At 37.9% G+C, this 26,516-nt stretch overlaps 1 protein-coding gene and 1 long non-coding RNA gene across 4 annotated transcripts in view; one reads left to right on the forward strand and one right to left on the reverse strand.

Moving 5' to 3' along the window:
• The window catches only part of LOC115944242 (uncharacterized), a 176,069-nt gene that overhangs the window by 16,380 nt on the left and 133,173 nt on the right, over positions 1-26,516 (reverse strand). For all 3 annotated transcript variants that reach the window (XR_014148687.1, XR_014148686.1, XR_014148688.1), the window contains exons 4-5: positions 11,254-11,350; positions 10,181-10,287 (exon numbers count right to left, since the gene is read on the reverse strand). This is a non-coding gene — a long non-coding RNA (uncharacterized LOC115944242). The remainder of the gene's footprint in view (positions 1-10,180; positions 10,288-11,253; positions 11,351-26,516) is intronic.
• LOC102730306 (IQ domain-containing protein H) overlaps positions 20,490-26,516 on the forward strand; it is a 31,373-nt gene continuing 25,346 nt past the window's right edge. Inside the window, exon 1 of the mRNA XM_081831292.1 lies at positions 20,490-20,711. Coding sequence (XP_081687418.1) covers positions 20,594-20,711 — 118 coding nt within the window. The 5' untranslated portion in view covers positions 20,490-20,593. The remainder of the gene's footprint in view (positions 20,712-26,516) is intronic.

Genomic DNA, 26,516 nt, shown 5'->3' on the forward strand with positions numbered 1-26,516 from the left:
TTTTTTTCTCTATTATTTGTTTTCTATTTCTTGATTTCTCCTCTTATCTGCTTTTATTCTTGCCCTCCTATTTATTTTTAGTTTATTTTACTCTCTTTTTTATTTTAAAGCTTTTTAAGGTAGAATCAGATGATTAATTTTTGGCCTTTCTTCTGCTCTAATGTAAACATTTAGACTGATAAATTCCTCTCTCAGCAGTGTTCTAGCTGTGTCCCACAAATTTTGATATGTTGCTTTTTTTATTATCATTCAGTTCAAAACTCCCCTAGTGATTTTCTTTGACTCATGAGTTATATAGAAGGGTGTGGTCTTAGCTTTCTCATTCTTAATGAATTCTGATTTAATTCTATCAGAGAGGGTCAGAGAACATACTCTGTAAGATTTAAATCTTTTGAAAGTTGATTGAGACTGATTTTATGGTCCAGGATATAATTCATTTTGGTGAATGTTCCATGTACATTTGAAAAGAATGTGTATCCTACAGTTGTTGGTTGTAGTGTTCTATAAATATCAATTAGGTCAAGGTGGCTGATGGTAATATTGAGACCTTCTATATTCTTACTAATTTCTTAAAATCTCTTTGTTCTACAAATTACTCAGCAGAGATTTCTAAACCTTCAACTCTGATTGAAGATTTGTCTATTTCTTCCTTTAGTTCTGATGATTTTTGTTTCATGTATTTTGTGTTAGTGTTATTAAAGACATACGTGTTTATGATTTTTATGTTTTCTTGCCTAATTGACCCTTTTATTTGTCTTTCTCTTTGATACCAGTCTTTGTCTTAAAGTCTATTTTGTCTGATACTAACATAGCCACTCCTCTTCCTTTTGCTTTCTGTTTACGTGGTATATCAACCTTTTGTTGTTGTTACTTCAACTTGTGTCTTTAAAATTAAAATTCATGGGCGCCTGGCTGGCTCAGTTGGTTAGGCGACTGCCTTCGGCTCAGGTCATGATCCTGGAGTCCCGGGATTGAGTCCCGCATCGGGCTCTCTGCTCAGCAGGGAGTCTGCTTCTCCCTCTGACCCTCCCCCTCTCATGCTCTCTCTCTCTCTCTCATTCTCTCAAATAAATAAATAAAATCTTTAAAAAAAAATTAAAATTCACCTTGGGGCGCCTGGGTGTCTCAGTCGGTTAAGCATCTGACTCTTAATTTTGGCTCAGGTCATGATCTCAGGGTTGTGTGATTGAGCCCCACGTCAGGCTCTGCACTGGGCATGGAGTATGCTTAAGATTCTCTCTCTCCCTCTCCCTCTGCCCCTCCCCACTGCACATGTGTGTTCTCTCTCTCTCTCTAAAACATTAAATTAAATTAAATTAAAATTCACCTCTTATTGATAGCATATAGTTTTATCTTGTAGTTAAAATCCAGTCTGATAATCTCTGCTTTTTAATTAGAGTGTTTAGTCCATTTTCATTTAATACAATTATTGACATAGTTTGATGTAGAACAATTATTTTTCTACTTGTTTTCTATCTTTACCAACTCTTTTTTGTTCCTTTGTTGTCTGCCTGACTTAGGGTTATATGTCTGTTTTATTGACTTTTAAACTACACCTCTTTGTGTTATTTTTAGTGGTTGCTCTAGGAATTACAATATGTATCCTCAACTTATTACAGTTTCCTCAGAGTTAATATTGCACCAGTTTAAATACAATGTAAGAAACTTGCAACTAGGAGCACCTGGGTGGTTCAGTCGGTTAAGTGTCTGCCTTCAGCTCGGGTCATAAACCCAGAGTCCCAGGATCCAGTCCTGCATCAGGCCCCCTGCTCAGCAGGGGAGTCTGCTTCTCCCTCTGCCCCTCACCCTGCTGCTTGTGCACTCTCTCTCGTTCTCTCTGTCAAATAAATAAATTAAATCTTTTTTTTAAAAAAAGGAACTTGCAACTATAGAATTTCATTTGTGCTTTTGTCCCAATCCTTTGTGGTACTGTCATGTGATTTATATATATTATAAACTGCACAACATGTTATAACTTTTTGCCTTAAATAGCCAGTTGTCTTTCAGAGAAATTAAGAGAAGAAAAATGCATGTATTTTATATTTACCATAGACATCTAAGTTTCCATCTTGTGTCATTTTCTGTCCACCTAAAAAATTTCCTTTAAACATTTCTTGCCTGCTTAAGGCAATGTAACACATGCCTGCTGGTGACTCATTGTTTTCTTTTGCTAAAAAAAAAAAAAAAAAAAGTCTTTATATTGCTTTTACATAGAACTGTGGATTGTCAGGGCTTTTTTTAAAATTTATTTTTAATTTTTTAAATTTAAAGTTCCATTGTTTCTAATAAGTCAGCCATCATTTGGATCATTGATTCCCTATATATAATGGATCTTTGTTTTTCCTGACTGCTTTCACGTTTTTCTCTTTGTCTTTAGCATCCAGGGGGCTAATTATGTTGAGTCCATGTGTCGTTTTCTTTGTGTTTATCCTGCTTGAGGTTCATTGAGTTTCTAGGATCATCTGTAAGTTTATGTTTTACAGAAAACTGGGAGACATTTGGCCATTATTTCTTTAAATATTTTCCTCCACATTTCTCTCTCTCCTCTCTTTCTGGGACTTCAATCACATACAAATTTTACAACATGATATTGTCCATTAAGTTACTGAAGATCTATTCTTTTTTAAATGTTTTTTTTTTCTTTCTGTTCTTCAGATTAGATAATATCTGTTGATTTTTCTTCAAGTTCACTCCCTTTCCTTCTGCCCCTTCCAATCTTCCAATCTGCTGTCAAGACTATCCAACAAATGCTTCATGTCGCATATTCCACTCTTCAGTTCTAGAATTTCCATTTGGTTCTTTTTCTATAGTTTTCATTTCTCTACCAAGACTTTCCATCTGTTAATTCATTATGATCATATTTCCTTTAATGTCCTTAAAGTATGTATAATAACAGCTTTAAAGTCTTTATCTGCTAATTCTGCCCTCTGAATCATCTTGACATCTGTTTCTTTTTTAAACTACTTTATTAAAGTATGATTAACATACAAAAAGCTGTGCATATTTAATGTATACAGCTTGGTGAGTTTGGAGATTACATGTACACCTGTGAAACCATCACCATCATCTTTACCATAAAACATCACCTCTGGGGCACCTGGGTGGCTCAGTCATTAAGCATCTCCCTTTGGCTCAGGTCATGATCCCAGGATCCTGGGATCGAGCCCCACATCGAGCCTCTCATCGAGCCTCTCATCGAGCCCCGCATCGGGCTCCCTGCTCAGAGGGAAGCCTGCTTCTCCCTCTCCGCCTGCTTGTATTCCCTCTCTCACTGTCTCTCTCTCTGTCAAATAAATAAAATCTTTTAAAAAATAATCACCTCTAAGGTCTGTTTCTCTTGACAACTGTTTCTCCTGTGTGAACATTTTCCCGTTTCTTTGTAGATATGGTGACTTTTTATTGTTATACACATTAAAAATGATGTGTTATGGAGACTCTGAATTCTGGTACCTTGCTCTCTAACATGTGGATACCTGTTCAAAAAGGCAGTTAATTTGCTAGACTCAAATTCCAAACTCTATCCTTGGTGAGTAGCACCTGAAATCTCTACTCCGTTTTTTTCAAATTGTTAACTGCTGTGTCTTTGCTGGGCTCCTTAGAATCTCTTCTATTTAGGTGTAGCTTAGGGGTCAGCCAAGGATTTGCATGGCATTTATTTGTAAATTTTCGGTCCCTGCCTTACAACTTCCTTTTTTTCTGGGAGCCTTTATGGAGCCCTATACTCCATCTTCTTACTTCTCTAACCAGTTAAGACTGTGACTTCCTTCTGCATCTTATGGACTGAGAGGTACTTCCAGGCCAGAAGTCACACATACACAAACCTCAACTGTTGCAGTTCCTTTCTTTCAAGATCAACTTTCTTCTAGCTTCTCTCTGTTTTCAATTTATCTCAGTACCTTCAAATAGTTGGGTTTTTTAAATTATTTTATCCATAATTTATATTTGTTATATTCAGGAGGGTTAGTCAGTTATAAGCTACTCTACCATTACCAAAAGCATAACTAGGCCATTATTTAGTTTTGCTTGCCATTGTATTACCTTTATCAAAAAGAAAAACATTTGCTATTTATATATCTTTGTTAATTGCTCCTTCCCAACACATTTTAAGTAGTTATATTTTTTAAAGCATCCTTTTGCACTATTCCTTCCTCAAATGAGACAAGACAGGATTAGATGAGCTCTGAATTATGAAATGCCTTGAGGATACTATACAATTACTTACAATATATGTTATAAATGTAATAAGAGAAGTACAAAAAAGCCATAGGAACTCAGAGGAGGAAGAGATCAGAAGTGATTTCCTAAAAGAGATTACCTTTAAGCTAGTTGTTAAAAGGTGACAGGAATTTAGTAGCCAGAGCTAAGAGGGAACATTGTAGAAGGAACATTATAAGCATTGCAAAAAAGTGGGAGGTCAGAGGCTCAAGTCTTTTTGGTTACAGCTTTAAGTGTAATTTATAACTCAAAGTCAATACTTAAAAGTTCACGGCATGAACATACTGCCACACACAACAATATGAGTGGCTCGCACACCAATTTTAAAGGTAAGAAGCCAGATACAAAAGGATACATACTGTAATAATCCTTTTATGTAAATTCAAGAACAGAAAAATAATAGCTGGGAGTGGAATTCAGAATAGTGGTTACCTTTGGGCTATCAGAGTGAATGACACGGAGCATAAGAGAGGCCTTGGGGGTGCTTGCAATGCTCTACTTCTTGTTCTGGATGCTGGTTTCCCAGTGTCTGCTTTGTGAAAATGTATCAACTGATGACCTTATGATTTGTGCCTTTTCAAAAATGAATGTTATCCTTTAATAAAATGTTTATGTAAAAAAAGCCCCAATTTCTGATATGAAAAAAGTTTATATTGTGCATCTCTATATATTAATTCAGTAATTCCTCACAACGGCCTTATGGAAGACCAGTGATGTCGAGTTTTATGCAAAATTGGATTATATAAATTTGAAATTCCATGATGTAAGATAATAATAACAAATTATTGCTGTATACACAAAGTTTGAAATAATTCAAATCCCCCTAAATTTAAAAAAATAAAATTTCACTTTTTTCAAAGCTGGTGCAGTCTGAGTGAATTTAAGATATATTTATGCTGGAGTTTCCACAAAGAAACACCATCTGAGTAAATAAAAATACTCTATATTATTAGGATATAAATTCCACAAATGTAACAAATAACAGTAGATTAAACACAGCAGTGATGTTCTCTCACGTCACACAGTTTATGGCTGATATAGCTGCTCTACAACATCAGGCATCTCTGCATTTTCTATCTGTATCTAAGGTGGCTAAGATGGCTGCTAGGCTCCTACCATCATGTCTGTATTCCAACCAGTAAAGTCACTATGATTGCTATACCACTGGCCAGAATCCTGTCACAAAAACCTATCAAGCTGCAAAGGAGGCTGGGAAATGTAGTTTCTGGCTGTGTAGTACATTGGAAGCCATGCAGAAGTCGCTGCCGTAGCTGCCATTCTTTGTCAGACTGTCTCAACTCTGTGAGTTCAGAATTATGAAATGCCTCTAGGAACAAATCCTTTACATAAAATTCAGCTGCCCTGTAGCTAAGAATATCCCTATTTTACAGAAGATACAACTGAGACTCAGAGAAGTTAAATGACTTACTCCAGCACATTGCTAATTAAATGACAGAGTTAGGACTGAAATCCAGTGCTCCAAGCCCATGAGTTTTGCTCTTATGCTACAGATGCCTCCCAAGGGGTTTTTTTTTTTTTTAAGATTTTATTTATTTATTTGAGACAGAGAAATGAGAGAGAGAGAGCACATGAGAGAGGGGAGGGTCAGAGGGAGAAGCAGGCTCCTCACTGAGTGGGGAGCCCGATGCAGGACTCGATCCAGGGACTCCAGGATCATGACCTGAGCCAAAGGCAGTCGCTTAACCAACTAAGCCACCCAGACGCCCCCAAGGGAGTTTTTCGTCTAGCTCCAAGACTGCTGCTAATCCTTAGTCTGAGACAAAGTGAAGCTCCTACTGTATCTATGTGAAATGACACTGAGAAAGGGAACAGAGTGATGGGGCTTTACCATGAGGACAGGAGTAGAGCTGGTGACCTGAGCTGTGTTTGGCTTGAAGGGTTCAAGAACTCAGGAAGCAAGAAAATGTAGTAAAAAGCACTGGGCCATGAAGCAGTGATGTGCCCTTTTAGTTCTGCCTCTATTAGGCAGATTGGTTGTGTGTCCTAGCTATTTTCCCTTCCTGATCTTTAGTATGCCATCCACTATATGGGGAGGAGGGCTGGGGCAGGATTGGTCATGCAGGGTTGTAGAATATGGCCATGCAGGTTTAAATTCACCAAACAGAAGATTCTGGAACAGAGTAGAGGGGTGTGACATAGCTCCAACCCTCACCCCTCCCTGCCCCTCAGAAATATTGAGAGTCTCAGAAATACTACAAAATCTGGAGAGAAGACGATCTAGCAGGCATCCTTATCTTTTTTCTCTTTTGACAAGGGGACTTGGAAGAAAGAGGTGAAATTGGAAAGCAAATAATAATATGTCTAATTCCTCCAGAGAGAAGTGATGTCTTCAGGATTCTATTGAAATGACCCAAAACCCCTGGGGCTAGAGGGAGGGAGGGAGGACTAAGTAGAGCAAACTCTGATATAGGATGTTCATCAAAATCTCAAGAGTGGGAGGAGAGCCTATGTATTTTAACAAAGACTGCATGTATCCTAAAACGGAGGCTTCCCTGACCCAAGCCCTCAGATAACAGAAAGGTGGAGAACACCCAGAATACCCAGTTCTCACATGTTGCTGGGAAAGATAACACACTGGTAGCAGACAACAGGGAAGGAGACGCTACAACAGAGCAAGCAGATTGTCGGGGCAGAGCTGCCCAAGAACGTACAAAGGGGAAAGGAATGATATGGCCACTATACTGATTTATTATATAAAGGCCAGTATTTCACCCAGAGCTAACAAAAGAGAGGGAGGGGAGAGGAAAAGACAACCATGGGCTGCAAAAGACAAAGCCTAACCCGGAAAAAAATATAACTCAAGGAACAGAAGGAATTTTCTCACAATTTCTTCACATTATAGCGCAGCTTGATAGGAACATAAATTATGTAAAACTAGAGCTCAGCCATGAGATGATAAAATAGCAGAATGAGATAAAAAGGGAGGTTGCAGACATAAGGAAACAAATTGAATACCAAAATACTTTATGGAACTAATAAATAAACTATAAATAGGAAGAACAGAACAGACACTGCTGAACACTGAAATATGGGCATGGAGAAAAGACTGTAAGCACAGAAAAGACAAAGGGAAAAGACAAAGGAAATTAATTAGAAGCTAATAGATATGCATAGTAGTTTGTTACAGGCTAAGCTGCTGTAACAAAGAAATCTGAAAATATAATGCCATAAATAGACCAGTTTATTTCTCACTCACAAAACAGTCCACAGGTGAGAAGTCTAAAGTTGGCAGGACAGCTCTTCTCCATGATAGGGAGCATAACCGAGAGAAGGTTCCTTCTGTCTGGATGCTGTCTCATCTCATTCCTGTGGTTACAGACACTCTCATTCCAGTGGTTGAAGCTGACTCCTCTCTACACCCATGTTTCAGCCCATAGGAAGGATAAAGAGAGTCTAGGGCAGGCATTCTAAGGAGATGGCCCAGAGGTTACACTTATCACTGCTGCTTACATCTTATTGGTCTGAATCTAGTCACGTGTCCACATTTAGCCACCAGAGACACTGGAAATGTAGTTTGGACTGGATAGCCCTATGCTCAGCTAAAAGCATTCTATTCTAAAATGAACCAGGAGAGAACGAATAGTTTGGTACCACAACATGAAATATAAAGATGAGCCAACATTTAATGGCACTAGGTGTCTCTAAAACAGAGAACCCAGCAAGTGAAAGAGAAGCTGTATCCAACGATATAATGAAAGAAAATTTTCCAGAAGTGAAGAACAAATGAAATCTACAGGTGGAAAGAAAGCACTGAATCCCAGGAAAATTTGATTTAGAGTATTGCAGCAAGGTATTTTCTAGCTAAACACCTGGACTTCAAAAACAAAGAATGTTTCAAACATCCAGGCAGAAAGAAAAATCACCGACAAAGGGTGAGGAATCAGGCTGGCATCAAATTTCACAACATTCATTGTAGAAGACAATGGGTCAGTGTCTTCAAAGTTTTGAGAAAAGAAAGGATGACCCCAGATATCATTTAAGTATAAATACCCATGAACACTTGTTGGAAAGGACTGCTTGATAACCAAAGGCAAGCAACTAAGAAATCAATCAAAATAGGGGAGCCTGGGTGACTCAGTTGGTTGAGCATCTGACTCTTGATTTCGGCTCAGGTCATGATCTCAGGGTCCTGAAATCGATCCCTGCATTGGGCTCCGTGCTCCACAGAGAGCTGGCTTGAGGATTCTCTCTGTCCTTTCCCTCTGTCCCTCCCCCTGTTCTCTCTCTCTCAAAAATAAATAGATGAACCATAACAGACTCTTAACTATAGAAAACAAACTGAGGGTTGCTGGAGGGGAGGTGGGTGGGGGATGGGATAATTGGGTGATGGGCATGAAGGAGGGCACTTGATGTAATGAGCACTGGGTGTTCTATGCAACTGATGTCACTAATTTCTACCCCTGAAACTAATAATACACTATATGCTAATTGATTGTAAATAAAATTTTAAAAATAGATAAATAAATAAAAATCTTAAAAAAAATAAGTCAATCAAAACAAGAATTTAAGCATAGAGAAGCCATGACACTGGATCCATTTACACGTAGGATGACTACTAAACAATCCTAGCGATTATGGTTTCAAAACAGAATGTGGATATTATAAATCTGGACAACATAAAAACAATAATATAATAAAAAATTGGGAGCTGAGGGAGAGGGGATGGGCATAGCAAGAGAGTTCTAATGTTCTCATCTTTTGAAGATGGGGGTATATTATTCAAATTTACAACGTGATTTAAAAAAACCTAAATGTTTTTTCATAGTCACCTTTATTTAACTATAGGGCAGGAGTCTACAAACTAGTGCCTGGGGGCGGACCACCTGTTTTTGTACATAAAGTTTCATTAGAACATAGTGCCATCATTTGTTTACATATTGTCTATGCTACTTTCCAGCTCTAACAACAGACCAGAACAGCCTAAAGTATTTACTGTCTGGCCCTTTAAAAAAAACAAAAAACAAAAAACAAAAACTGCCAACCCTTGCAGAGGAATCTTTTTCAACTCGTAGGAATCTTGTGGTAAAGAAATATTGACTTGAGGTTTCATAATTTGTTAAGTTTAATTCAGTCTTTTCCCCTCCTATTAAATTCATGTCAAAAATTAAGTTTAATAATGTAATATAAATCTTATTTTTGTAAAATGATATATTAATCATTCAAAGATGTCAGGGATAATGGATCACCTAATGATATTTGGCATGGTTTCTTAAACCTTCATCTTTTTGTTTTTCTGCACTAATTGGAATCTTTATAATGAGCAAATATCATTTTTTACCAGAATCATAAAATAGGATGGTTTTTCTATTTGAAAACACTAGAAGCAAATATACCAAGATGTTAACAATAATTAATTCTGGCTGGCAGGAATGTGATTGCTGTTTTCTTTTTTAAGCTTTTCTATATTTTTTAAATTTTGAAAAAAACAATTAAGCTGTTATAGAAGGTTTAGGCATAAAGCGATAGAGTTTTGGAAATAGTCATGACACACCAGATATAAAGAACACTGTTCTATTTCTATGATAGTCCATATCACTTATACAAACTACACAGCATGGTTCCAGACTAAAATATAAAGCATGACATAAAGGAGAAGCCAGAAGGAGATGATATTCACTTCTTAGATTTTTTTTTTTTTTTTTTAATTTGACAGAGAGAGAGATAGCGAGAGCAGGAACACAAGCAGGGGGAGTGGGGGAGGGAGAAGGAGGCTTCCCACAGAGCGGGGAGCCCGATGTGGGACTCGATCCCAGGACCCCGGGATCATGACCTGAGCCGAAGGCAGACGCTTAACGACTGAGCCACCCAGGCGCCCTGATATTCACTTCTGTTAGGCAATTGGCACTGGTTTCTTTCATTTTTGTTAACCTACCGTTCAGTTTTGTCCCCTGCCCCACCCTCCTGGTACACACACACCGTACTCCAGCCACACCGAGAGCCTCACCTTCCCTGAAGTCTTCATCCTTCTGTATGCTGTTATGCTTTGTCGCCACCATTCTTTCTCTCTATAATTGCATCCTCTTCTCCACGTGATACATAATTCAATGCTTCCTTTAAGACACAATTTAAATATCACTTACTGCAGTCCATCCCAACCTTGGCTGTACATCAGAATCACCCGGGGAGCATTATAAAAATACTGAGGACCAGGCTCCAGCCCAGCTATTCGGATTTATTTGCCCAGAGTTGGGGTCCAGGCAGCAGTATTTTTAAAAAGCTCCCTGAGAGATTCTAACACACAGCTCGGGTGCAGTCACTGTGAAGCCCTCCGCAACACCAGCACAGAGTCAATGACTCCCTCTTCTGCACTCCCATTGCCCTGAGCATGTCCATTCCTCATGAAACTTAACGCCCATCGTATTAAAGTTAGTGTTATATGGTAAGTGCTCAGTAAGTGTTCAAGGTTGTTCCATGCCTTCTCCCTCCAAGCAAGCAAATGCAGAGGTGGTTGTCTTACCACGGGAGCAGGACAGCAGAGTGGGTTCAAGTTGCACACCCAGTGACACGGCATGTGGGATTTATTTCTGTAATCTCGAGCGGGTGTGAACCCCCAAGTGTAACCCTCTTCTCCATGCCCCTGCACACACACGCACGCACACGTACACTGGGTCTGGCTTTTACATTGTCGAGATAGATGCAACTGAAACAATTAAAGAAACCAGCTGGCTGCCTGACAGGATCCCAGTATCATCCGCCTTCCACCCTCTCCTTTGTGTCACACTTGGCATTGTGTTTTATGTCAGATCCTGCTACTTTGGCTTTCAAGAGCAGGTTGGCAGGTGTACTTTGTCAAAGGCTTTCAGAAAATCCAGATAAATGATGCTCTGTGCCCTGAAACTGCCAAACCTGTACTTTACATCTTCGCAATGCTGGGCAATTTTATTTAAGTGGAATCTTTCTCTCTTCCTCCGATTTACCTTTGCCTCCCTGACCCTGATATCAATCAGACAAGTGGAGACCCTTCCCTTTTTGCTACTGAAAATCAGCTATGCACATGCCAGGCCTGCAGTACAGTACCTTGGGTGATCAGGAGATCCTGGAGGCCACCCCGGTCTGGGGGTGAGGTGAGGTGAGGTGAGGTGAGGTAAGGTGAGGTGAGGTGAGGCGAGAAGAGCTGAGGATGAGAAAGAGACCACGGTGGATCGGCAAGATGGAATTTCCATAATAACACGACATGCACATGAACTCCTAGCTGTCATTAAGGCAAGGCCCATGGAGGGGTGCCTGGGTGGCTCAGTCAGTTAAGCGTCTGCTTTTCGCTCAGGTCATGATCCCAGGGTCCTGGGATCAAGCCCCATGTTGGGCTCCCTGCTCAGCAGGGAGTCTGCTTCCCCCTCGCTTTTTGCCCCTCCCCCTGCTTGTACTCTCTCTTTTTCTCTCAAGTAAATAAATAAATATTTAAAAAAAAAAGGCAAGGCCCATGGCACTCCCCTTTCCTCTTCCAACTCACCTGGAAGGCAGGAGATTTTGCTGTCTACTCTTTCCTTTTAAAAAACCCTACTTATAGTTATTTTAAACTGTCCTCACCAAATGTTTGGTGTTCACAGGATGGTAGCTGTTTACAATTTCCCTTAAGCCCCACATCCTTTGTTCACACAGACATTTTTTAGCCAATAGATACTTATTTGGGGAAGTGATTTTTCTCCCCCACTCAACTCTTGATGAATTTCCCTTTCCTTTCCCATGAACTTGAGGAGCAATAAGGTATGGTACAACGGAGTCCAATGGCAAATTTCACTAATGTAAAATCAGATTAATCTTAAAATTGAATAATCTGTGTATTTCTAGTATACTGTGTGACCTGAAACAAATCTACTAGCCTTTCAGTCTTGGTTCTTTATTAGTTAAAGAGCAAATTGTTACCTAGTTCCTTTAGAAGTTATGCAGATTAATTAATGTTTGGAAAATGATTTGAAAATTTAAATCAGTATATAAATACCAAACAGCTACATCTTCCCTGCTGGGAGGGCCCAGGTAATTCATAACCTCTTCTAATAAAGGTAAAAATAGTGTACTTGAGCTATACAATTAAATGTGATTTATATGCAATACATATTAGTCTTTAAAAGCTAGAAACCATTTAATAGAAACAATTCATATTTCATAACTATAATAAAAGCATTTAATGACTTTAGAAAAGGTAATCATCTACTGTAACTGATCTAGATATCAGGTCTTTAACTCTATCTGAGATTTTCAAGAGTCCACTCAAAGTTCATTTTTAACCTATTAATGTTGACTGATACATTTACCTTTTTTTAACCTTTTGTTTGCTTTGTTTTAGAGGGAGGGGGAGAATCTTAAGTGGGGCTCCATCTCACAACCCTGAGATCATGACTTCATCTAAGCTGAAATCAATAGTCGGACACTTAACCGACTGAGCCACCCAGATGCCCTTGATACGTCTATCTTGAAATTCTCCCAGTTCGCTTGTTTTTGTTTTTGTTTTTTTACTCTCACAACTCTAATATGTATTTCCTGGGAAATTCGCCTGTACAAAACTTTGCTGTATTCAAAACCTCTTCTGTCAAGATTTAGCACTTTTATATCGTAGTCATTAAAATTGAACAAAATCTTAATAGTTCCTTTATGAACTACTATAGTGACTTTGCATAGTGGAAATCACATGTTAATTGGATTTAATTAACTATTTTAAATTACACCAACTCCTGAGAGTAGACAGTAGCAACAGGGTACTCATGAGCAATAAAACTGGAGCTGCTATCGCTACTTTACTAAAACTTAATGAAACTATTCATAATCTTATTTATTGTTTACAAGAAGAAAACTGTGTTCCTTTTGAAAGCAAAACTGTCTGCTGAAAACAAATTTTTGATTGTCTAGGTGAAGGTTCAGAAGTTAATAAAAGGGTCTACCATATCCAACCTCACAGTTCTACCAGCCTCTCATCGCACGGATCCCTACTTCACGCCCATACCTGTCCTACAAGCAGATGCCAGGAAAGGTTAGTGATTCAACGACCGTTTTGTGTGCTTAGGAATCTACGGGAAAGAGCATTGAGGTGGGGTAGGGGGCCTGAGTTTGGATTCGGGCTCAGCCACTTATTCTCCTAGGTGACCTCAGACAAGTCGGGGTCTTCACTCTGGCATGAGTTTGCTCCTCTGTAAATCAGAAGGTTGGACTAGACAATAACTAAAGTCCCTTCCACCTCTAAAACCCATCATCTTACAGATTTAATATTGATTGAGATGTTGGTGTTATTATGTGTTAAAATTATTATTGTGTTTATGTGGTATTATTAGTATTTTTCAAGTTTCTGAGCAGATAGTTTCTGATGCTATTCTGGTAGCATTTAAAAAATTTATTTCAATATACTATTATACAAAAATATGAAGCCAGAATTAATGTAAATGGCATTTAAACCATGCGTGTCTCAGTCTAAATTCTAGTGTTCGTGAAACCAGTGGATTTCTAGTTTTTAAACAAAAGGTCATATCATCTTCACCTCAGTATCCCTAGTATCCAGAACCATGTTGGTTGAATGAATAAGTAAATGAATGACTAAGGACTGAGTGTTTCTCTCTGCTATTTAATTTAATTGGCTGAAGTGTTGAAAAATGCCTAAGTGGATCCCCTTTTGTATCTCAAATATAACCAAGTGACATGGTCTTTAATTATTCCCATCTTACTTTCTATCTGTTGTCTGGAATAGTTTGGACCTAAAGTGTTCCCAAAGGTTCTCTTGGTCCTTGGAGATATAAACTTCTCCAACCTGTCTGCTGTCTACTGACCTACTGGAGGAAGAACAGCAGAACTCAGGAGAACCCAGCATCATTATATGTCCCTTAATGTGTGAAGCTCACAACTGTAACTATTACTTTTCTAGTTATAAACCATTGTTGTTCGGAGATCTTTGTGACATATGATTTTACTTAGTTTACATATTTTCTCCCTGGGAATACGGAATGACTCCAGCAGAGTTCTTGCTTAAGTACCATCTTCTATTCTTCCTGGATCAAATTAAGATGAATGAAATAGTGAATGAATGAATCAATCAATCAATCAGTGTCCACTTTAGCAATAGACATAATGAAAAAAATTGCTGCAAAACAAAGGTGAATCTAGAACCATGGCAACTTGACCCAGGAAAAAAATCACATTTTCATCCCTCAGTGATTCACCAGAAAACACATGGCCTGCCATAATATTTGTAATTAATCAGCCAATTAGTCAACATATATTTATTGAGTACGCACCATATGTCTGGTACTGTGCAAGGTAATAGAAACGTCAGGAAAGCTCAAGCCACAGAAATGTGGACACAGTGTCTAGATTTTTACATGTTCCTGATGCCCTTAATGTCATCTCAGGTTCACACAAGTCCAGCCAGAGGTGAAGGATTAACAACACCCAGAAGAGAGAGTTGTTTTGGAAAATGTAGGATGAGCTTCCTGACTTTTTCTCGAATTATCTTGTTACATCCAAAAAAGAAAGCAAGCTTTTTTCTTTTTCTTTTCTTTTCTTTTCTTCTTAATGGTTAAGAATATATGTCTCACAGTACACAAACCAAACTTTCAGGCTGTGTGTGACCTCTGGCCAGTTGCTCTCTGGTCTTGATTGATTAATCAACTCCAGACTCTACAAACAAGGCAGGCCTGACCTGGACCTTCCCTCCATTCTCTGCTAACTGCTTTCTCTACCCTCCAGCACATGCCCTTCCCCTGCTCCTCTCCAGGCCAAGCACATTTTCATATGGACCTTCACAAGTGCCTCTATCTCTGCCTGGAAACCCGGAAAAATCACTTCCTTAAGCATCTGTCTTTTCCTTCATAGATGATCACAATTTGTGACTCAATTATTGTGACTTTATTTAACATCTTCAACCCTCCTAGAGGCTCCGTGAGTTCTCTCTGGCTCATCACTGCATCCCTAGCCTCCAGAATAGCTCCTGCCACGTAATAGGCACTTAACAAATATCCATTGAATGAATGAACATCTATTCCCTAATCCATTCCACTGGAAAGTAAGAGTGTTATGAAAGTTTAATGAGACAATGGTGTTAAGGGATAATTTCCCAAGACAGGTAAAATCATGGATCTCACACAAATTTAAAATGAACGCATGTCAAATATTTTATTTATTTAACGCGTTGATTAAAAAAGAGATCTGTAGGGGTCCCTGGGTGGCTCAGTTGGTTTAGTGTCCAACTCTTGGTTTTGGCTCAGGTCACAATCTCTTGGGTCTTGAAATCAAGACTTGGGTCAGGCTCCACGCTCAACGGGGAGTCTGCTTAAAGACTCTTTCCCTCTGCCCCTCCCCCCACTTGTGCTCACTCTCTCTCTCAAATAAATAAATCTTTAAAAAAAGAGAGAGAGAGAGATCTGTAGAATGTCACAACTGGTTTAAAAGAGAATCCAAAGGACACGTATTTATAGCTCAGGAATATTAAAATAAATTTGCAATTAGATGCAAAATTGACCTTTCTGTGGGAAGGAAGAGTGTCCCTTCACCAGGCAGAATTTATTTTCAAGTCTATAGATAAGAATTACTTGCATTAGGGCGCCTGGGTGGCTCAGTTGGTTAAGCGACTGCCTTCGGCTCAGGTCATGATCCTGGAGTCCCTGGATCGAGTCCCGCATCGGGCTCCCTGCTCGGCAGTGAGCTTGCTTCTTCCTCTGACCCTCCCCCCTCTCATGTGCTCGCTCTCTCTCTCATTCTGTCTCAAATAAATAAATAAAATCTTTAAAAAAAAAAAAAGAATTACTTGCATTAGTATCAGTTTTTTTGTTTTGTTTTGTTTTGTTTTTTACAAATTAACCTTAATCTCTACAGAGTTGTGAAATAACTGTCAAAAACTAGGTCCAGATAATCCCTGAAGTCTTCAGCATTCCATTCAAAAGGTATCCAGTAATCTCTTTTGCTTTTTCCAAAACTTAAACAAAAATATTCTTACAGTCTTCCACCATTTTGATTAAAAAGATTTCCAAAAAAGAAAAACAAAGTCAAAAAATAAGGCTAGTCTCATTAGGTTTGGCCTGATTATTTACACAGGTGCAGCAAGAATAGGTTATCTTAAGTTTGCTCTGCTGGAAATTTTCATAAGGAATCTCAGATTGAACTTTTAAAATCTTCTATTATTTGCTATCTTAAGGCTAGGAAATCAAGCCCAAGAAACTCTGCCCACCACATTTCAACTACGGGACCTATAAATTTGGGTAATTTCCTCTTTTCTAGAGGTGCTCCAAATATCCTAAGGTTCTTGGGCCTGGACATGACCTTCCTACCACCTGCAAGAATGGAAACCCTATAAGCCATGTACCAGGCCAGGTTTTCTGGAAGACTTTGTAAGCATTGGCTCCATAAAGTCAACCTTAGTTCTTTAAAAGTGACTTGTCATTCGTGATTAGTAAGTATCACTCTTAAATATGAAATTCCAGACAAAGTCTTTGTTGTGTAAGTGATTTTTCCAATTATATCTTAGTAAAGGGAGAACAGATTTTTATTGAAACTATTCAAGTAACTATATTGCCATGAAAAGTAAAGAGACTCAATGAGAGTTTCTCAATTTGGGAGATGAGGGGTAGCACATTTAAAGGATTAGAAGTTTGATTTCCTTATTTCCTAGAAATCTTAAGAATATTCAATTTACATAAGCACTTATTTCTCTCTGTAAGTCCATCTGAACAGAGCTCCTTTAATTTGAGACTTTACAGTCTAATTTATTAATACCATCTGGAGACAGGAAAACATTCTACATTCACAATGAGAGATAAAGGCCTTTCTGAATTACAGATACATAAAAATACAGATACAAACAGAGCTTATAGCTTCAACTCTACAATTTCAGCTACAGATGAAAAATAAACACAGAAACACACCTACTGGTCCAGATACCACCTTCTTTGCGGGCATGACATTCCTAGTTGATTTGAGCTCAAAATACACAAGTGGACAAGCAAAAGACTAACAAACTATATTCTCTATTGTCCCCTCACTCAACAGGGAATTAGATCCCTATAAGACATTAATCCATTTATGGAGATCACCAAATTCCCAGTCACTGTAGCTACCAATAAGGAATAACTTAGCTATACGTGAACCAAAAAGAAAAACAAAACAAAAAATTAATAGGGAGTAATACTAAAATCAGAAAAACAGACAATAAAGTTCTATTGCCACTTTGAATTCGCCTGGGGGTGCTAAGAAAATATATGCCTGGACTTGGTTCCTTGTGCGGTGCATCATTTCTGACAATTTCAGGTGAATCTTCTGCTCATCTTGGTGAGATCTCCAAGATTATTAAAGGCCAGATATATTTTAAAGCAAAACCATGACTCTTATACAAGTATAAAATGGAGACATCAAAGATTTATTGAACTCATTGATTAAATGAGGGAATCAGTAGGATGTTACAATTGGTTCCTAGGAGAATCCAAACAAATCAAGAATAGTGAAATAAACTTGCAAATGGACACACGACTGGCTCTTTGGGGGTGACGGAAGCATCATCCCTCTGTGTGACAGAGTTTATTTGCATGCGTATAAAACAAGAAATATTTGCACTGCTTTCAGTTTTCTATATATTAACCTTAATCTCTAGAGAATTGTAAAATAGACTCATCAAAAACAAAGGTGGTTATAGGGTCAGATAACTTCCAGAGGGTCCAGCATTTCAATGAAAAGATACCCAGCCTCTTTTGCTTATCCCAAAGTCTTAACTTTTTCCTTCCAATGGTAAATGTACACACATGTGTTATCTAAAATTAAGTCAATTGCTCCAACCAGTACTAAAGCAAAGGTTAAAATCATGCTTACATTCTTTGGGATTCTCTCTGAGTGCAGTAATGAAAATATACTGAATTAGAAGGAGCTCTGTTTTTCACATCTGCAAGTCAGGCAGAGTTCTTGGAAATGGGATTTGATATTTAAGAGTGGAAAATAGTTGTGAGGACACGGAATTACTCTTAATATTTTAAGGTAGTTAAATCTAGTGTTAGAAAAATTAAATCCTGAAGTCCTAATTTCAAATGGGGCTTAAAGAGTTGTACTCTGGATGAGCAGTTCTTTTTTTTTTTTTTTTAAAGATTTTATTTATTTATTTGAGAGAGAGAGAATGAGAGAGAGCGAGTACATGAGAGGGGGGAGGGTCAGAGGGAGAAGCAGACTCCCTGCCGAGGAGGGAGCCCGATGCGGGACTCAATCCAGGGACTCCAGGATCATGACTTGAGCCGAAGGCAGTCGCTTAACCAACTGAGCCACCCAGGCGCCCCATGGATGAGCAGTTCTTAAATTTAAAAGTACAAAAGATTGACCTGGAGGGTTTACTAAAAATGTAGATTACTGTTATGTCCTGGAAGCTTCAATAATACAGATTCCCAGACCCTGACCTCAGAAGTTTGGACAGGCCCAAGAGAGGGCTCAGAAGTCTTCATTTTTAATAAGAAATTCTCCCCCCGAAATGATTCTGCAGTAAGCAAACTGAAGATTTCTCTTTGGAATCACTGTTTTACAAGTCAAGTCTTCTCCAGCTCCCGAATCCCTCAGTGATCCTTTCTCTGAATTCGTGTAACACTAGACTTTAGCATCCTTAATAACAACATAACATCGTCATCGAGGTCCTCAGGCAAACAGAAACCATATTTGTTCCCCTTAGAATCTGTGTCAACTTCTTCAACTTAGTTCAACTCGGTACATAGCTTGCAGACGAGGATTTCCTTGAGACCCAGAGTTCCTTACTTTCCTTCCTATTACATGAGAGCAACAAGAAGCTGAAGCCCTATCACAAGTTTATTTCACATCCTCCCTGAGTTTCTGGGTTTCTGGCTTCAGCACACTAGATCCACCTTAATGAAAGCATTGCCCTGACAGAAGGCTTTGCTCAATTATTCATTGATTCATTTATTTGTTTATTTAATGGTCTCTTATCCTTCAAAAGCCCTGGTACCAGGGACACCTGGGTGGCTCAGTCTTTAAGTGTCTGTCTTTGGCTCAGGTCATGATCCCAGGGTCCTGGGATCGAGCCCCGCATCGGGCTCCCTGCTCAGTGGGAAGCCTGCTTCTCCCTCTGCCACTCCCCCTGCTTGTGTTCCCTCTCTCGCTGTGTCTCTCTCTGTCAAATAAATAAATAAAATCTTAAAAAAAAAAAAAAAAGCCCTGGTACCAGCCATGCTGACATAGTATGAGTTCTAGGGATTGTAAATTAGGTTCGTTAATACTATCCATGTTGCCCAGTTACACTAAATTCATCTATTTGAGCAATCACATCTTCTGGTGACATGAGAAATGTCTAAGAATAACTTTCTTTTGTTGTTGTTTTGTTTTGTTTTGTTTTGTTTTTAGAGAGAGAGATTGAGAGCGGAATGTGAAGGGCAGAGGGAAGGGGAGAGAGAGAATCTTAAGCAGGTTTCACGCCCAGCACAGAGCCCAATACCGGGCTCAATCTCACGACCCTGAGATCATGACGTGAGCCAAAATCAAGAGTCAGCTGCTTAACCAACTGAGCCACCCAGGCACCCCTAAAAATAACTTTCTTTTATAAAATATGACTCATTGTAACAACAGGAGAATAGATACAAACACATAGATTTTTTTCTTTCAGAACAAAACCTCTCCTTAGAATGAAGACCGTGTACTTGATTTCTCTGAATTTTAAAAAGAATAACAATATTATCAATCGTTGAAAATGTTAAGTATAAAGAAGTTTTAGTTTGCACTGAAATTATATTTCTACCTTAAAATGAAATTTTTTTTTTTAAGATTTTATTTATTTATTTATCAGGGGAGAGAGAGAGAACACGAGCTGGGGGGGGCAGGGCACGGCAGGCAGAGAGAAGCAGGCTCCCCGCTGAGCAAGGAGCCTGATTTGGGGCTCGATCCCAGGACCCTGGGATCATGACCTAAGCTGAAGGCAGACGCTTAACCGGCTGAGCCATGCAGGCACCCTGAAATTATCTTTTTTTTTTTTTCAAAGATTTTATTTATTTATTTGACAGAGAGAGAGAGATAGCGAGAGCAGGAACACAAGCAGGGGGAGTGGGAGAGGCAGAAGCAGGCTTCCCGTGGAGCAGGGAGCCCGATGCGGGGCTCGATCCCAGGACCCTGGGATCATGACCTGAGCCTAAGGCAGACGCTTAACAACTGAGCCACCCAGGCGCCCCACTCCGAAATTACCTTAATACAAGTTTATTTCATAAAACCGCTATGGGAAATGCCATTTTATCTTGGGTTAGAATATTAGGCTTAAACGAACGTGTACTATAATGGTTTCTTCGTGCAAAGGATTAAGGCACTAGATGTGCTCTCACAAATAAGAAGACTATTCGTCTAGATCTCAGACTTTGTAGAAATGCTTGGAGTTAAAATCATATTCTAACTTTCCTTCCCAGGGATTTTAAGTATGATTGAACGAGGACTGATTCCACCAACAGCAAGGATTACCTTTCAGAACCCACCCATTATACCGAGAGCAGCTCCTCTGCATAATTTTGATGAAGCACGTAAGATCCCAGCTGCCGGTAAGACAGCCCTGCCTGTATGCTTAGCTGGGGATACTCAGGAATTACTTCCCACCTAAATCTAGTCTTCCAGTATCCAACGTTTATCTTCAATGATAGGACAAGATGAAAGCTGTAATGGTTCTAAGTTTCACTTGACTGAATAAAGTAACTTTAGTCTCTTTGTTGAATACCTACGCACAGCCTGTTGTGTCAGAAGGTTGGTATTTTCAAGGGGCTTGCAGCTTGGTTGGGAAAACAAGACAGATAGAACAAAGATAAATAACAATACAAAGAAGCATAGAATAAAAACCCAATAGATGTTAAAGTCTAGTGCTACCGGTGTTCAAAGGAACAGTTGTGGAGGGGCGATGTAATAGACTTCAAAGAAGAGCCTGGATGAAATAGGGTGTTCAAGAAAAATGTCAACCTGTGAATCTACTAACTACTTGCAGAAGCCCAGGCAAGCCATTTACTTTCTCTGGGCTCCAGCTTCCCCAGTTATAAAATGAAGGGCTTTGGGCTAAATGAACTCATCTGTTCAACAAATATTTGTTGAATGCTTGCTTTATCAAAGGTAGCTTTTAAGGGCTGGGGATCAAACAGAGAATAAGTCAGACAACATTTCTGCCCCCATGGTGCTTACATTCCAGTGGCAGAAACAGATAATAAGCAGGTGAGTAAATGAGAATTTGAGCTAGTGGTCAGTGCTAGAGATTAAACAATATGAATGAGAGAATGGTAAGGAGGTGGTCACTTTGCTTCTAAGGGAAGGGTCAGAGAATACCTCTCAGAAGATGTATGAGGCTTGAGTTGAGGTACAAAGGATCAGAAGAAGCCAGTCAGGTAAAGATCTAAGGAAAAGCATTCCAGATATAGGCCAGCACAGATACAAGGGCCTAAGGACTAAGGAAGGAATGCGCAAGGCTGGTGTGGCTGGAGAGCCAAAAGCCAGGGAGAGAAGGGAGGAGATGAGGCTGGAAAATAGAGAGGAATGATATGACATAGCCTGGAGCGGAGACTACGAGTTGTCCTCAATATTCATTCTTCCCTACTTCCACAGTAATGGAGTCGTGCGTGGGCACATGTCAGCTTAGCTAAAGACAACATTTCCCAGGCTTCCTTTCAGCTAGGTGTGCCCTGTGACCAGGTTCTGGACAAAGAGGATGGAAGCGGAAGTAGGAAGGGAAACTTCTGGGCTGAGCCCATAAGAGGAAGGAGCATGGTTTCCCCCTTTCCTTTCCCCTCTGGCTAGCTGGGAGGCAGATGTGATAGGCAAGCATGTGAGAGCCATAGGTGGAACTCTGTGTTCCATCTCCGAGTCTGGCAGAGCTGCCCTACCAACCTGGGACTGTCTTCCTTCCAACTCTTGTGTGAGAGAGAATAAACTCTTAATTTGTTTAAACCACTCTATGTATTTTAGGATCTTTCTCTGTAAACATCTTTCACTACAGCAGAACTAGCATGGCAGCCTTTCAAACCATGATGAAGAGTTGGATTTAACTAAGTACAACAAGAGCCCACTAAAAGGTTTAAACAAGAGGATGAAGTGATCTGATTTATATTTTAATAAGACCATTCTGACTGCTTTACAGCTAATGAATCATAGGGAAGCATGAGTGGAAACAAGAAGGTTAGTTAAAGGCTATGTCTATAAACCATATGAGAAATGACAGTGGATTTGAGGAGGTGTCAGAGGATATGAAGAGAAGTGAAAAAATTCAGGTAGAATTTTGGAGGTAGAGCCATGATGACTGGCTGATGGATAGGAGGGAAACAGAGACATTATGGATAAATATGTATAAATGTATGAATGAATTATGTATGAATGTGCCCCAATTTTGTATCCATTCTACTGTTGATGGGAATTTCATGGTTTATAGTATAGGGCCATTAGGAATACTACTACTACGAACATTCTCATACATGTCTTTTAATGCATATACATATGCATTTCTGCTGGATACATATCAAAAAGTAGAATTGCTTTGTCATAGGGTATACATATGCTCAGATTTAGTAGATCTTGCCAAACGATTTTCCAAGGTGGTTAATGCTGATTTATTTTCCTACTAGCAGTACATGTGAGTTCCAGATAATATATATCTTTGTCAACACTTGATTTCAGTTTCATGTCTTTTAAAAATTTTGGCTCTCCTGATGAGTTGGTTGTGCTATCTCTTTGTGGGTTTAATCTTCACTTCCCTGATGACCAATAAAGTTGAGCAGGTTTTGGTAGGTGTATTCATCTTTTGAGTATCTTCTTTTAAAATGTGATTTAAGACTTTAACCTATTTTTTGAAAAATGGGTTTTCTTTCTTCTTCTGGGTTATTTATAGGAATTATCTATACATTCTGGATTCTAATCTTTTATCAGTTATATGTATTGCAAATAATTTTTCCTACTCTGTTTTGGCATTTCATTCTCCTACTGGTGTCCTTTTTTAATGGAACTTTTGATTTTGAGATCATTGTAGATTCACATAGAGTTGCAAGAAATAATAGAGAGAGATCCCTTGCACTTTTAAGTCAGTTTTCCTCAATAATAATGTATGGCAAAACTCTAGTGCAATATCACAACTGGGATATCGACACAGCCAACATACAGGATATTTTTCTCACCAGGAGGATATCTCATGTTGTCTTTTTATAGCCACACGCACTCCTCTCCCACCCACACCCCTTCAACAATCCCTGCCACCAACAGTTTGGTCTCCATTTCTATAATTTGATCATTTTAAATATGTTAAATAAATGGACGCATGCATCGTGTAACCTTTTGGAATTGGTTTTTGTTGCTCAGCATAATTCTTGGAAGATTCATCCAGATTGTTGTTTATATCAATAGTTTGTTCCTTGTTATCGCTGACTAGTACTTCATAATATGAATGTAGCACAGATGTTAAACCATTCACCTATTGAAGGATATGTGGTTTGTTTCCAGCCTGGGGCTACTATGAATTAAGCTGAAAGTGCACTGGATTAACTGACTCATATGCCAATAACAGAGTATAGAAAGGGGAAAAATAGAAAATTTACAGTTCAGAAACCTGGCAAACCCTACCTTAACCAAATGACCATGGTTAATATCACCAGGGATGCCATGTCGATAGCCTATGTCTTCTGATATGATGTGATACAGAGGGGACTTCACCTCTGTGGTATTCTGCCTAAAACCCCATAACCCCAGTCTAACTATGAGAAAGACATCAGATAAACCCCAACTGATGAAATTCTACAAAATACTAATACTCCTCAAAACTATTAAGGTCATGAAAAATAAGGAAAGACTGAGAAACTGGCACAGACCAGAGGGGACTAAGAAGACATGATAACCTAATACACTATGATATCCCGATCAGATCTTGGAAGAGTAAAAAGGACAGTATAAAAACTAGTGATATCTGAATGAACACTGGAATTTAGTTAATAGTGATATACCAATGATGGTTTCTTAGTTTTGACAAATGTACCATGGAATGAAAGTTGTTAACATTAGGGGAAATTAAATGAGGGTATACAGCAATTTTCTGTAAATCTAAAAGTAGTCCAAATTTAAAGTTTTTTTTTTAAAGTCAAAAATAAATGATAGGAAAAGGCATCAATTTAGTGTAAATTTAAAATTAATAAAAAGGAGACAGATGGGGAAAAAAATACACCATGCAAAAAATAATCCAAAAAATCTAGATTGCCTGTATTAATATCAGACAAACAAGACACAATGACAAGGATAAAGAAGGATATCAATGATAAAAGGGCCAGTTTAGAAAAAAGACATAACAATCCTGTGTATGTACCTAAGAACAGAGATTCAAAATACTTGAAGCAAAAATCAATAACAATATAGATGACTTGAACATTATCAAACTATTTTAACATATCTAAGGAATTAAAACAAATAGCAGAATGCTCATTCATTTCAAATGCATATGGAACTTTCAACAAAATAGGCAATATTCTGGACCATAAAAAAAATCTTAACAAATTTAAAAGAACTGAAATTATACAAAATAGTTCTCTGACCATAACATAGTTAAATGAGAAATGAATTAGAGAAAACTATCTGGAAAATTTCCCAAATACTTGCAAATTAAAGAACATACTTTTAAGTAACCCAATGGTCAAAGAGGAAATCACAAGGTTATTTAAAAATCTTTTGAACTGAATGAAAATAACAACACAATATATCAAAATTTATAGAATGCAGCTGAAGTAGTATTTATATAAAAATTATAGCATTAGATGTTTATATTAGAAAATAAGATAGATCTGAAATTATCTAAGTCCCAACTTTAAGAAACTAGAAAAAGAAAAGCAGAAAGAAGGAAATAATAGAAATGAAAGTAAAGGGCAATGAAATTGAAAATAGATAAAAATAGTATTATTTTACCTATTTTATTTTATATTTATTTTATACTTATTTTTATTTAGTATTAAATATAGCAATAATGCTATAAAATAGTATTATTTTATCTATTTTATTTTATATTTGTTTTGTTTTATTTAGTATTATTTTATCTAAGTAGTATTTATATAGAAAATCATAGCATTAGATGTTTATATTAGAAAGCAAGATAGATCTGAAATTAATTATCTAAGCCCCAAATTTAAGAAACTAGAAAAAGAAAAGCAGAAAGAAGGAAATAATAGAAATGCAAGTAAAAAGAATTGAAATTAAAAATAGATAAAAATAGAGAAACTTGTTGAAATCAAAATCTGTTTCTTGGAGAATATCAACAAAATTGGTAAACCTCTAGCCTAACAAAGGACTACCAAAGATAAAAAGAGATAAGGCACAACTACCAATACCACAAATGAAAGAGGAGACATCACTACAAATCCTACAGACATTTAAAGGATGATATGAGAACATTGTAAATAGCCTTATGACCATAAATTGGACAACTTAGACTAATGGACTAACTCTTTGAAAGACAGATACTACCAAAGCTCACTCAATAAGAAACAGATGACCTAACTAGTCCTTATCTATTAAGGAAATTTAATTTGTACTCAAAACTTTCTCAGAAAGAAAACACTAGTTCCAGATGGCATCCCTGGTGAGTTCTACCAAACAATTAAGAAAGAAATATTACAAATTCTACACAAATTCCTCTAGAAAATAGAATAAGAGAAAACAGTCTTCAGACCATTTCATAAAGCCAGCATTACCCTGATATCACAACCAGACAAAGACATTAGAAGACAAGAAAACCATAATCTGTTATTCTACATGAAAAGAGATGTAAAAATCCTTCACAAAATATTAGCAAACTGAATCCCACAATATAAAAAAAGAATAATATATCATGACAATGTAGGGTTTATCCTAAGAATGCAAGACCGTTTCAACATTTAAAAAATCAATCAGTGTAAATCATCATATTCAAGAGACTAAAGAAGAGCCACATGACCATCTCCATCTCAATACATAAAAATAAAATAAAATGCAACATCCATGAAACAATAATACATTTAAAAAAAAAACTAAGGAAACTAAAAATAAAAGGGAATTTTCTCAGCCTCATATAGAGCATCTACAGCTAAAATCATACTTAATAGTGAAAGACCAACTGCTTTCTCTATAAGATCAGGAAAAAGGCAAGGATGTCCACTCTTACCACAGCTATTCAACATTGTATGGAAGGTCCTAGCGAATACAATGAGGTAAGAAAAGAATAGAAAATAAAGAAATTAAACTGTCTCTCTTTATAAACAGAATGATTACTACATAGAAAATTTGAAAGATCTACCAAAAAAGATAATAGAATAAAGTTCAGCCTGGTTTCAGGATACCAGATTAATATATAAAAATTAAGGGGTGCC

This window comes from Leptonychotes weddellii, chromosome 9, assembly GCF_054177405.1.
Source record: "Leptonychotes weddellii isolate Sample4059 chromosome 9, ASM5417740v2, whole genome shotgun sequence".
NCBI classification, from domain to species: Eukaryota; Metazoa; Chordata; class Mammalia; order Carnivora; family Phocidae; genus Leptonychotes; species Leptonychotes weddellii.